This window comes from Bubalus kerabau, chromosome 17 (assembly GCF_029407905.1).
Source record: "Bubalus kerabau isolate K-KA32 ecotype Philippines breed swamp buffalo chromosome 17, PCC_UOA_SB_1v2, whole genome shotgun sequence".
Taxonomy (NCBI): domain Eukaryota; kingdom Metazoa; phylum Chordata; class Mammalia; order Artiodactyla; family Bovidae; genus Bubalus; species Bubalus kerabau.
Window position 1 is genome coordinate 59,062,069 of NC_073640.1, and position 13,727 is coordinate 59,075,795.

Genomic DNA, 13,727 nt, shown 5'->3' on the forward strand with positions numbered 1-13,727 from the left:
TCTCTGGGTCCCCGTCCCCCTCTCCCTGGGTCCCCGTCCCCCTCTCCCTGGGTCCCCGTCCCCCTCTCTCTGGTCCCTGACCCCCTCTCTCTGGTTCCCATCCCCCTCTCCCTGGGTCCCCATCCCCTTCTCCCTGGGTCCTTGTCCCCCTCTCTCTGGTCTCTGTGCCCCTCTCTCTGGTCCCCGTCCCCCTCTCCCTGGGTCCCCGTCCCCCTCTCTCTGGTCCCCATCCCCCTCTCCCTGGGTCCCCGTCCCCCTCTCCCTGGGTCCCCATCCCCTTCTCCCTGGGTCCTTGTCCCCCTCTCTCTGGTCCCTGTGCCCCTCTCTCTGGTCCCCGTGCCCCTCTCTCTGGTCCTCGTCCCCCTCTCCCTGGGTCCCCGTCCCCCTCTCTCTGGTCCCCGTCCCCCTCTCCCTGGGTCCCCGTCCCCCTCTCCCTGGTCCCCGTCCCCCTCTCTCTGGTCCCCGTCCCCCTCACCCTGGTTCCCTGACCTCCTCTCTCTGGTCCCTGACCCCTTGCCCCTAGTCCTGTTCCAGCCTCGGCCCCGCCTCCCGCTCTACGCATCCCCTGCGCTCCCCGCCCCGCAGACCTGGTCCCGCCCCGGGCTGGGCGGGGAGGCGGCGGATCCGGTCTGTCCCGGGCGCGTCTGCAGCCCCGGGTTGGTGGAGGGGGTGCGGGCTGCCAGATAGGTGGCTGTGGCCGTGGCAGCATGGTGGGTGCGGAGAAGGAGCAGGTACAGCGCCGGACCCGGGTCTGAGGGAACAGGGAGCCTGGGCCGGGCCTCCTTGCTCGCGGGGAGGAGGACGCTTGAGACCTAGATTCTCGGGTCAGACAAAGAGGGGGGTGGGGTGGGGGTTGCTGGAGGCCGGGACTCCTGGGTCCCTGGGGACGGATAGAAGAGGAGAGGCTGGGGGTGGGGGTCGAGTCACTGGAGTCCGGGAGAGGATGATGCTGGGGGTCGCGGACTCCCGGATCTCCCGCTAGGGCGCGGGCGGGTCACTCCGTGTCCGCAGGACTGAGCTTGATCCCCTCATCCCTTGTTCCTGTCCCCCCAGAGCTGGATTCCCAAGATCTTCAAGAAGAAGACGTGCACGACTTTCGTCGCTGACCCCACAGATTCGGGGTGAGGAGCTCGCCCAGGGGACAGACCCTCGAGCGTCCCGGGCCCGCTGAGCCCCGCACACCGCAAACCGCGCCCTTCGGGTCCTTTCGGTCCCGGGTCCTGTCACTGCGGACACTCCCAAGGGCGTTCCCCGGTGGCCCTGTATATCGGGGAGGCCTTGGGTCAGTCTGCAAACACTTGCAACTTCCCGGCCTCGCGCTCAGGATCAGTGTTAAAGCCCCAGGGCAGGCTTCTGTTTCTTTCCTTCCCAGTTTCCCTTCTGGGTGTCTGCCTTCTGGTGTCACTTTCTCTTGTCTTTCTTTCTTGGCTGTCTCTGTCTCATTCATTCATCCCTTCCTTCATTCCTCCAAGAAACTCTCACTCAGCACTTCCAAGGGGGAGCACTGTTTGCAAGAGTACAGGCCCTTGCCGTGGTTCACATTTGAACGGAGATACAAATTTCAACTGAGGTGCTAGGTGGCTTCCGGCAAATCATTTTACCTTTCTGGGCATTGTACTCATCTATCATCTGGGCATAAAAACAGGCTCTAGTTCCTGAAGCTATTGTGAGAATTAAACAAGTTAATGCTTGCGGTATTTCTGAAACGGCACCCAGTGCTTAGTAAGCCCTGGCAGATATGTCTGACTCCCACTGGAAGGTCACAGTTACTAACTCGTGTGCGTAGACCCTGTGCTTGCGCTGGGTAAGCCGGGGTGAAGAGTGGCGGCTCTTAGGAGCTCCTGGCCTTCAGTGATGGTCTCTCAAGGAGGCTCTGGCTTTCTGGTGTCCTTAAGACCACCCTTGGGGTGTGGGAAATGTCAGTGTTCCTAATTTAGGGTGTGTTCTATTATGAATTTATTCTATTAGTGCAGGATGGCTTGAATGATGCGTAAATATAAATACTATTTGGGGGTGAGTGCTCAGAAACTTTTACTGAGGGGAAGGGTGGTCAAGGAAGTTTAGAAACCTCTGGTCTGGTGGGAGGAAGATGATTCTAAGGCAAGGAAGTGAGAGCTGCAGAGGACACACCGCTGGCCCCCGGGGGAGCATCTGGTTAAGGCTGGGAGGGGACACAGGAAGAGGGGCCACTGAGGGGACATTTGAAGGTGACAGAGTTGGAGTTTGACAGCTGAAGGTGGGCTGGATTCCAGGAGTGGGAACAGCAAGTATAAATCGCCCCCTGTTGACATTGTGGATTGAAGAGAGGGCAGAGTTCAGGGTGCCAGGGCCATCGGAGAGAGGAAACCAAGGAAGAGGGTGGGACCAGAAGTTACAGGGCCTCAAATGCCACCCTGAGGGGTTGGGGACCGGTTCTGGGTGTTTCAGGGAGCCCTGGGAGGGGCAGGGTCAGCTCTGGGTGTGGAACTCCCTGGGGGCCACGTGAAGATGAATGGGAGTTCAGGAAGCCGGGGAAAAGGCTGGGCAAGAGTCAAGTGGGAGGAGAAGAGGCCTGAGGCAGGCTGGGGCTGTGGGGACACAGAGAGGAGGGGTCAGGGCAAAGATTCAGGGGGCAGGAACCTGGGGGCCGATGGATTTGTGGAATGAGGGGTGAGGGGAGGATGGACCCAGACATCTAGTCTGGGGCTTGGGAGCCCCAGAGATGGGAACCCAGGAGCATGAGAACCAAGGGCATGGCAGACCTGGGTCAGGGACTCAGGAAAGGTCTGCGACGTTCACCCTAGATTTGAGAAGGATTTGAGAAGTCCTAGCTGTAGATGGTAATGGAAACTGTGGAAGTAGGATGGCGTGGGAAGAAAGCATAAAATTGGAGGATGTTGCGAAAGGTAATTCTATGGCCATCTCTCCACCCCTCCACCTCCCACCCACTGCCATGGAAGAGGGTTCCTTAAAAACGTGACTCTGAATGCTTCAAGACAGACATGCTACCTCAAGTCAGGATGGTGTCCAGCACACCCACTTATAATCTTCTCCCTGATGCTTCTTTCTCTCCCCTTCCTGGCCCTCGGGGACACTGAGCTTGAGACCCATGTCAGGCAAGGGTCAAGTGGGAGGAGAAGAGGCCTGAGGCAGCCAGGGCTGTGGGGACACAGAGAGGAGGGGTCAGGGCAAAGATTCACGGGGCAAAAGCCTGGGGGCCTATGGATTTGTGGAATGAGGGGCAAGGGGAGGATGGGCCTAGACATCTGGTCTGGGGCTTGGGAGCCCCAGAGATGGGAACCCAGGAGCATGAGAACCAAGGGCATGGCAGACCTGGGTCAGGGACTCAGGAAAGGTCTGCAACGTCCACCCTAGATTTGAGAAGGATTTGAGAAGTCCTAGCTGTAGATGGTCGGAGAAGGTGATGGGACCCCACTCCAGTACTCTTGCCTGGAAAATCCCATGGACAGAGGAGCCTGGTAGGCTGCAGTCCATGGGGTCACGAAGAGTCAGACACGACTGAGTGACTTCACTTTCACTTTTTACTTTCATGCTTTGGAGAAGGAATGGCAACCCACTCCAGTGTTTTTGCCTGGAGAATCCCCGGGACGGGGGAGCCTGGTGGGCTGCCATCTATGGGGTCGCACAGAGTTGGACACGACTGAAGTGATGCAGCAGCAGCAGCAGCAGCTGTAGATGGTAGTGGAAACTGTGGAAGTGGGATGGGCGTGGGAAGAAAGCATAAAATCGGAGGATGTTGCGAATGGATAATTCTATGGCCCATTCTTCCACCCCTCCACCTCCCACCCACTGCCATGGAAGAGGGTTCCTTAAAAACGTGTCTCTGAATGCTTCAAGACAGACATGCTACCTCAAGTCAAGATGGTGTCCAGCACACCCACTTATAATCTTCCCCCTGATGCTTCTTTCTCTCCCCTGCCTGGCCCTCGGGGACACTGAGCTTGAGACCCATGTCGGGAAGGCACGTGGCCCTGGCTCTGGGGAACACCTGGACTCGAGGGAGGCACAGAGGAAGAGAAAGCTGTAGATGAGGCCGGACAGGGCAGCCAGGGGAACGGGTGTGCTCTGCCAAGGAAAAAGTTTTCTAGAATCAGAGCCTTTTAGCCATGACTGGTGCTGTTTCGTCAGAGTCAGATAAAACCTGAATAGAAACCATTGTATTTGGGGACATGCAGGTAACTGCTGATTTTTTCGTGCAGGTAACCGCTGATTTTATCGGGTACAGTTTTGGTTTCTGTGGCCATGCAGAGAAAAGGGTGGGTAGGAGATGAGATAGGCAGATGGGGTGTCTGCCAGTGCTGTCCACTAGAGTTTTCTGGAATGATGAAAATGTTCTATAGTCACATCCAATATGGCACCCACTGGTCACACACGTGTGGCTCCTGGTCACTTGAAATGTGGCCAGAGCGACTGTGGAACTGAATTTTTAATTGTATTTAATTTTATTTGACTACAAGGAGCGCTGTGTGGCTAGAGGCTATTGTACTGGAGAGTTCAGGTTCTAGAACATTCCTTGAAGAAATTTTGCCAGGAAGGGCTCATGGGAAGTAGATGGACAGGAACGAGGGAGGGGGGTGCCCAGGGACTGGGTTGAGATGGGTGAAAGGATCAGGTGGGTAAACTGAGGCATGCCAGGACCCTGACGGTTGACTCAGAAAGGAGGAGGTGTGTGTCCCATAGTCCTCACTCTGCCAGGAGCTGGTATATTCAGCGTGATGGCTTGATTATTTTTGTTGTCTTTGCGTGTGCACGTGTGTGCTAAGTGGCTTCAATCGCGTCTGACTCTCTGCAGCCCTATGGACTGTAGCCCGCTAGGTCCCTCTGTCCATGGGGTTCTCCAGGAAAGTATACTGGAGCAGGTTGCCATGCTCTCCTTCAGGGGATCTTCCCGACCCAGGGATTGAACCCTAGTCTCTTAACTTTTGTCTCCTGCCTTGGCTAGCAGGTTCTTTACCACAAGCGCCACCTGGGAAGCCCCTGTTGTCTTTACAACTTTTGCTAAATCCATGGACCACTCGTGCTGTTCCTTCTAGAAAATTAGTCTGTTTAAGTTGTAGCTTACTCTGTTTACATTCCAGTATTCTTGCCTGGAGAATTCCGTAGACAGAGAAGCCTGGCAGGCTACAGTCCATGGGGTCGCAAAGAGTCGGGCACGACTGAGCGACTATTACTCACTCACTGTTTACATAAATGCTGGTCTCCCCTGATATCTGAATCCCTTCTGGCATCAGGGACCAAAGAAATTTAGATACCTTTCCAAACCAATCCCTCATCTCTCAACCCTCGGTGCTTGCTCTTTTAAAACTCAGGTGCCAATCCCATTAAGTCACTAGGGATAATTATATATTTATTTAGGGGGGAAAATGTCTCATATATGATCACCATAAAAGGAAAATCCGTTCCATTTGCCACAAAGAGAAAGAAACAAGCCATAAAAGACAATTACAATAAAAACTAAGCCGAAGTATTTACCTTCTAAATGGATGCTGTTGCCAGCCTTTTTCTGAGCCCGAGGCCAACTTGTCTCTGTTATTAAAAAAAAAAATAGTAAAGAGTTAGGCATGACAAATATTCTAGCGCTCAGCTGAGCAGAGCTCTCTCCTTGACCGTAATCAGGAGAGCTCAAAAAGGAATGACTTTCTCACTGTGCTATTCAAGGTTATTTAAAGCTCTGTGTGGAGTTCGCGGAGACTGGATCTGGTATGCAGCCCCCGTCTGAAGAAACGTTATTTCATTGGCTCCTCGCAGTTCTCTGAAGTAGGCTGTGCTATTATTGTCTTTTCATTTGAGGGGGAAATTGAGGCTCAGAGAGGTGAAGCTACTTGCTCAAAGTTACACAGCCTCCTTGGCCTCTAGAACGTGCATGCTCTCTGAATCACTCTCTTGATTTCCCTTTTCATGCGAATATCATCTGTGTGGACCGGGGGCAGCAAGGTCACCCCGGAACTTTCCCACTTCAGGCCCTGAAGGCAACAGTGGGTGTGGGGCCCTGTACATAGACCTCCCTGCCCAGGCTGGCATGAGCCACTGTGGCTTCCTGCTGGTGGGCGAGGTGACTGTGGTTGTTCTGCCCCAGTCTCTCCCTGCCAAGGAAGGGCAGTGCCAGGGTCAGCATGGACGGTCAGCGCCTCTGGGGGGGCACACAGAGATAGGGACATTTCTGCAGGATGCTTTGGGTTGGTGTGGACACTCCTGGGGTTCATCCTCTTCTCTGCCCCTCCCCCAGGGGGACCTTGTGCCAGTGTGGGCATCCCCGGGGTGCCCACCCATCCGTGGCTGTGGAGGATGCATTCGGGGCAGCCGTGGTGACCATATGGGACAGTGACTTGCACACCACGGAGAAGCCCACAGATGCCTTCGGGGACCTGGACTTCCTGGGCGCCGGCCGCAAGATCAGCAATGTGAGGCCAGCATGTCTGGACAAAGCTGGGGGTGGCCAGTGGGACTGCGTGCCTCAGCAACCCAGCTGAACACTGTCTCCTCACTTGCCCATCCTTGTCTTCATCTCTCCCGGGTCTCTGTCCCCTCCACCCCCTCTGTCTTTTGTAAGTCTGTCCTCCTCTCTCTGGGTCTCTGTCCCCCCATCTCTGTGCTCCTCTCTCTGCATCTCTGTCCCTCTCTCTCTGTCCCCTCTCCCCGTGTCCCTTCCTCTCGTGTGTCCACAGTTCCTCCGGCTCTCGGACCGCACGGATCCAGCTACGGTTTATACTCTGGTCACCAAAGTGTGGGGCTTCCGGGCCCCGAACCTGGTGGTGTCAGTGCTGGGGGGGTCAGGGGGCCCCATCCTCCAGACCTGGCTGCAGGACCTGCTGCGACGCGGGCTGGTGCGGGCTGCCCAGAGCACAGGTGACTGAGGAGGGGTGGGGCTGTGCCTCCTGGCCCCCCCATCTCCCCCCACTTCCCTGGAATGCCTCTCTTCTCCCCTGCCGTCTCTGTGTGGCTTTTGTCTCTCTCTCTCTGGTCTCTTTCTGTGTCTCTGCTTGCAGCCTGCGTTGTCTCTGGACCTCACCACTGCTCTCTGTGTCCCTGTGTAGGGGCCTGGATTGTCACTGGAGGGCTGCACAAAGGCATTGGCCGGCACGTCGGTGCGGCCGTGCGGGACCACCAGACGGCCAGCACTGGGGGCAGCAAGGTGGTGGCCATGGGCGTGGCCCCCTGGGGCGTGGTGCGGAATAGAGACACTCTCACCAACCCCAAGGTGGGATTCGGGGTCTTGGAAGTGGGGGCTGGGGGCCTGGAGCCCCGGGTCTGAGTGGGGAGGGGGCTGGGGCTTAGGGTTAGGGGAGGGATGAGCGCCTAGTGTCTGTGCCCTTGGCCCTGATGGAGAGACCCCCTGGTCTGGCCACTTGTCCCCCCAGGGCTCGTTCCCCGCAAGGTACCGGTGGCGAGGAGACCCGGAGGATGGGGTCCAGTTCCCTCTTGACTACAACTACTCGGCCTTCCTCCTGGTGGATGACGGCACACATGGCCGCCTGGGCGGTGAGAACCGCTTCCGCTTGGGCTTCGAGTCCTACCTGGCCCAACAGAAGACGGGCGTGGGAGGTGAGTGGCTTCCTCCACTGGGGATTCACTGCTCAGGATCCCAGTGGTCCCCTCTGGTTGGAATCTGGGGACTGCAGCCAGGGGGAGTTTCCTACGGTCAAGGGCCTTCTCCCATCACTTGCTGTGTTTAAAAAAATCCTTTATCTTGAAATCTGCAATGCACAAAAGTGGACAGCTTGATGAGTTTTTAACAAACGGAACCCACTTGGGCAACCAGGACCCAGATCAAGAAACAGAATAATACCAGCCCTCAGAAGCCTCCTAACCACACCCAAAGGCCACCTCATCGTGTTTGTCACAGCGTTGGGTAGTTCTGAACCTGTTTCATATGACTAGAATCATACTATCCTCACGTCTTAAATTCTCGCTTCTCATAGTCAACGTTACTTCTGTGAGATTCATCCATATTATTGCATGAATTGTAGTTTGTGATTAACCCATGGATCAAAGAAGGAAAAAAAAAGAAGCTAGGTAATATTTTGAACTGAGTGATGGTTATGTCATGACATACCAACATGTTTGGGGGTGCAGCTAATGCTCGGGCTTCCCTGGTAGCTCAGCTGGTAAATGCAGGAGACCCAGATTCGATTCCTGGGTCGGGAAGATCCCCTGGAGAAGGGATAGGCTACCCACGCCAGTATTCTTGGGCTTCCCTGGTGGCTCAGACCGTAGAGTCCTCCTGCAACGTGGGAGACCTGGGTTCGATCCCTGGGTTGGGAAGATCCCCTGGAGGAGGGAATGGCAACCCACTCCAGTATTCTTGCCTGGAGAATCCCATGGACAGAGGAGCCTAGTGGGCTAACAGTCCACGGGGTCACAAAGAGTCGGACATGGCTGAGCGACTAAGCACAGCACAGCACAATGCAATACCTAGAGGGAAATCTGTAGACTTAAATGCATATATAATAAAGAAAAGAAAAAGAAGGTTGAAAATCAATGATTTGTCTCCAATTTAAAAAAATCCTAGAAACAGAAGTGAAGTCACTCAGGCGTGTCCGACTCTTTGCGACCCCATGGACTGTAGCCTACCAGGTTCCACCATCCATGGGATTTTCCAGGCAAGAGTACTGGAGTGGGTTGCCATTTCATTCTCCAGGAGATCTTCCCGAGCCAGGGATTGAACCCGGGTCTTCCACATGGTAGGCATTGTAGGCAGACACTTTACTGTCTGAGCCACCAGGGAAGATCCAAACAGAAGAAACAGAAGAGCAAGACAAATCTAGAGGAAGTAGAAGCAATGAATTGATACAGACAAGAGCATAATCACTAAAACAGAAACAAATGTCCAGTGTAGAAAATCAGCTGAAGAGAAAGCTGCTTCTTTATAAACGTTTCTTATATTTTAAAAGGTGTCCACCTAATTCTTGAAATTTAATTAGTTTTGGGGCAATTTTAATCTTATTTTTATCATTTTATTTTATTTTTGGTTAACGAACCACTTTATTTTTCTTCCCACTCATAGAACACACCCTCTCAGAAGAGACAACTCAAAGTTCCTTCCAGCCACTATTCCTTGATCAAAGTCAAAGTATAGGGCATACACACTAGTTTATCGGGCCCAGTGGTTCCAGAGTCCGACTCACACATGTAGGGATTTTTTTTTATATAATTAATTTTTATTGGAATATAGCTGATTTACAATGTCGTGTTACTTTCTGTTGTACAGCAAAGTGACTCAGATATCCATGATTTTTAAGATTCTTTTCCTATATAGGTCATTACAGAGTGTTGAGTAGAGTTCTTATTAGTTATCTATTTTATACATAGTGGGCTTTATACATAATAGCCTTTGCTGGTGCCTCAGATGGCAAAGAATCTGCCTGCAATGCAGGAGACCTGGGTTCGATCCCTGGGTTAGGAAGAGCCCCCTGGAGAAGGGAATGGCTACCTATTCCAGTATTCTTGCCTGGAGAATCCTATGGACAGAGAAGCCTGGCAGGCTACAGTCTATGGGGTCTCAAAGAGTCGGACATGCTGAGCGACTAACACTTGCACTTTTTGTACCTAGTGTGATATGTCAATTCCAATCTCCCAGCTTATCCCTCCTGCCCTGCTTTCCCCCTTGGTAACCATAAGTTTGTTTTCTACATCTGTGACTCTGTTTTGTAAATAGCTTCATTTGTACCATTTTAAAAAACTCCACATATAAGCAATTATCATATGATATTTGTCTTTTTCTGTCTGACTTCACTCAGGACGACAATCTCTAGGTCCATCCATGTTGCTGGAAATGACATTATTTCATTCTTTTTTTTTTTTTTTAAATTTCATTCTTTTTTATGGCTGAGTAATGTTCCATTATATATAATGTATATATAATTATAATTATATATATACACATATCACATCTTATATACATATGCACGTATATTTATACATATGTGCTGTGCTTAGTCGCTCAGTCGTGTCCAATTCTTTGCAAGCCCATGGACTGTAGCCTGCCAGGCTCCTCTGTCCATGGAATTCTCCAGGCAAGAATACTGGAGTGGGTTGCCATGCTCTCCTCCAGGGGATCGTCCCAACCCAGGGTCGAGCCCTGGTCTCCTGCACCGCACGTGCAGTCTTGCCACTGAGCCACAGAGAAGCCCATGTATACGCATGCACATATATAAACATATACACATCATATCTTCTTTATCAGTTCTCCATCGATAAACATTTAGGAGGTTTCCATGTCTTGGCTACTGTAAATAGTGCTCAATGAACGTTGGGGAACATGTATCTTTTCGCATCACGGTTTTCTCCAAATATATGCCCAGGAGTGGGATTGTTGGATCATATGGTAGCTCTATTTTCAGTTTTTTAAGGGACCTCCTTACTGTTCTCCATAGTGGCTACACCAATTTACGTTCACACCAACAACGTAGGAGGTTTCCCTTAATCTTATTTTTTAAATTATCTTCTTGGGGTGTAAACTGACTTTTTGAGGTGTATAATTCTGTGAGTTTAGGCATATGTACAGAGATTCATGTGGCCATTTCCACAATCAGGACACAGACCAGTTCTGTTCCCATCAAGGCACCCCTTTGGTACCCAGCCCTTGGGTACCCAGTCACTAATCTGTTTACTATCACATGAGGCCTCTGTCTTCCAGAAGATAAATAAATGGAATATAATATATGACCTTTTGAAATTGCCTCCTTTCACTCAACATAATATTTTAATATTAATTTAATATTTTAATTAAAATTTAAAAATTAATATGTGTTTAATATGTGGCAACTTTAATATGTGTTTATTGGAGCTAATCAAACCATGCGAAAGTATGTAAGGAAATTCTTATCATTGCATGAGTTGTAGTTTGTAAATAACCCACAGGTCAAAGAAGAAGAAGAAAAAAGAAGTTAGAAAATTCCCTTCCCAGCTCCAGCCCCCTCTATTGGGGTAATCAGTGTTATATGTTTTGGGGTTTATCCTTTTATACTTTTCTCTGTGTTTATAAAATCCTATGCGATTATATTTCCACCTCTCTGGTCTTTCTTTCTTTTATACTATACATATACATATCACTTTCTTATAACCATCCTTTTAGGTCCAAACTTCTTTATCTTGCATCTCCTTCTAATGGTTGCATGATATTCCTTTATAATGTTTTTCCATCTCTTATTTAAATTTTTCTCAATTGGTGGATACTTAAACTTCTATCAGTGTTTGGCACTACAAACAATGCTGAAAAAATATCTTTGTATAAATGTCCATAATTACATCCCAGTGTTTTTATTTTAATTTTTTTTAATTAAAAATTTATTTTTCCTGGCTGTGCTCCACCATTTGTGGGATCTTCGTTCCCCAACCAGGGAGGCAGCTCAGGACCAATCACTGGACCGCCAGGGAACTCCCAACATCCAGGTGTTTAAAATTCTATACAGTAGATCTTGAAAGTGAGATTGCTGTGTGTGTTCTAATAGTACTAGGTAACTTTCTCAAAGTGTGTAGCAGTTTTCATTCACTCTGTCATCAAGAATGTGTGAGTTTCCTTTTCCAATCAGTCTTAACCAACTCTGGATATTCTTGCTTTAATTTTTATTTGCCAACTTGATGGGTAGAAAGTGATGTATCACTTAAAAATTTTTTTTATTTAACTTTGGCTGTGCTGGGTCTTCACTGCTGCGCTTGGGCTTTCTCTGGTTGCTGCAAGTGGGGTCTACACTCCAGTTGTGATGCATAGGCTTCTCACTGCAGTGTCCTCTCCTGTTGAGAAGCTGGGCTCTAGAACTCAGGCTCAGTAGTTGTGGCACACGGACTTAGTTCCCCTCAGCATGTGGAATCTTCCTAGACCAGGGATTGAACCCGTGTCCCCTGCATTGGCAAGCAGATTCTTAACCACTGGACCACCAGGGAAGTCCTGATTTCGCACTTTTAATTTCATGTTTTAATTTATCTAACCATTAGTAAAAGATAAAAACACATTTTGTTGGCTAATCAGATTTCTATTCAATATGAACTGAATATAAAATATCTATTCATATTCTTTGCCCTTTTTGAATTGGATTCTTTTAAAAATCTTTTTATAAGAATTCTTTATATCCTATTGATAGGAAAGCTTTAACTGTTAGATGTATTGTAAAATTTTTAAAAGATACTTTAATTCTGGTGTCTACTTCCATAAAAATTTGATCATATTAACGTGGTTCGATATATTTATTATTCCTTTTATAACCCCTTGGTTTCTCTTGGTCTTTTTAGAAAAGTCCATTCCACTCCAATGCTACACAAATATTCTAAGTCTTCTTTTCTAATATCTTATACTTTTATATTTAAACCTCAATCCATCTGGAAATGATTTTTACGTATTTTGAGGTAGAGTCTACATTTCTTTCTTCTAAATGGGAAGCTGTACTTTCGTCATGACCATTTAATAAATAAACTATCTTTTTGCAGCTAAATTGAAATGCCACTTCAGTTATATATTCAGTTCCTTTATACACTGAACTATTGCTAAACCTTCTCCTCTTCTACTTCTCTATGCATTTATTCCTGTGCCAAAAATATATTTTGTGTACAGCAGTTTAAAGATGTTTAAATATATATATCAGAGAAAGTTCCTCCTCACTGTGCTTTTTCAACAATTTCTTAACTCTTCAATATTTATTCTTTTGTATGAATTTTAAAATTATTTTGTTCCATTAAAAAAGAACAAAGGAAAAAGACTGCCAGCCTTCTTCAACTTCCCTCTTTCCCCAACTGCATTGAATTCGTGTGTTACATTGTGACAGGTTGACATGACACTTACTTTTCCATTTAGTCATACCTTGTCCTTAAATAACGCTTTATCAGTCTTATAAAAATATCATAACTGTCTATACAAATTAATCCCTGGGTATTTTATCATTTTTGTGGAAATGTGGATAAGATACATAGTCTTACTAGCTGGAAAAAAGGTTTTGATTTTTGTGCATTTTTCTTGTATTAATCCACTTAACCAAATTCTCTTATTAGTATTTAGATATTTTGAGTGGAGTCTCTCCAATTTTCTGAGAATGTAGATCATCTTTTCTTCAAATAAATACCTTTGTCTCTTCCAGCTTCAAAAAAAAATACAAGTTTTCACTCTAGTTATTTCATTTTCTTGCATTATTGCATTAGCTCAAGACACCCAGATAAGTGTGACTAGTAGTAATGTTGTCTCATTTCTTATTTTAATGGGAATAGAGTTAATAGAAAACTTTTATGAGTTTGCTATTGGGCTTCGATACATATCTTTATTGTATTTGGATAGTCCTTCCTATTCCTTATTTCCTTCATTTTCTGTTTGAACTTTCATCCTCTCCTGGCTCCAGGTCAGTTAATCAGTCACAGGAGTGACTCATGCCTCATTCGGAAACCCAGGAGTCCAGGTTCCCAGCCCTGTCCTCCCTTGAGAAGTTGAACACTACTGTCTTTGAGATCCAGCTCCTCCCAACACCCTCAAAGGCTTGACAGTTCCCATGAGCCTCAGGACTGAGGATTTTAGGCAGAAGCCAGCGTTTGCCCCAGGGACTCCTGGGAAATGTGATTGCCATCCCCAGCAGAGGCTGATGGGAGCTGCCCAAGCCTTCTGCTCTGTTCTCCCTGCAGGGACTGGCATTGACATCCCTGTCCTCCTCCTCCTGATTGACGGTGATGAGAAGATGTTGAAGGTATAGGAGCCCAGGGGGCCTGGGGGCTGTACTCCTGGGTCCCAAGTCCTGGAGGAGAAGAGGGCT

The 13,727-nt window shown here is 48.8% G+C and overlaps 1 protein-coding gene across 1 annotated transcript in view; it reads left to right on the top strand.

Moving 5' to 3' along the window:
* The first annotated feature begins 608 nt into the window (after positions 1-608).
* TRPM4 (transient receptor potential cation channel subfamily M member 4) overlaps positions 609-13,727 on the top strand; it is a 43,184-nt gene continuing 30,065 nt past the window's right edge. The window contains exons 1-7 of the mRNA XM_055552795.1: positions 609-731; positions 1,054-1,121; positions 6,227-6,401; positions 6,666-6,846; positions 7,035-7,198; positions 7,359-7,542; positions 13,600-13,661. Coding sequence (XP_055408770.1) covers positions 708-731; positions 1,054-1,121; positions 6,227-6,401; positions 6,666-6,846; positions 7,035-7,198; positions 7,359-7,542; positions 13,600-13,661 — 858 coding nt within the window. The 5' untranslated portion in view covers positions 609-707. The remainder of the gene's footprint in view (positions 732-1,053; positions 1,122-6,226; positions 6,402-6,665; positions 6,847-7,034; positions 7,199-7,358; positions 7,543-13,599; positions 13,662-13,727) is intronic.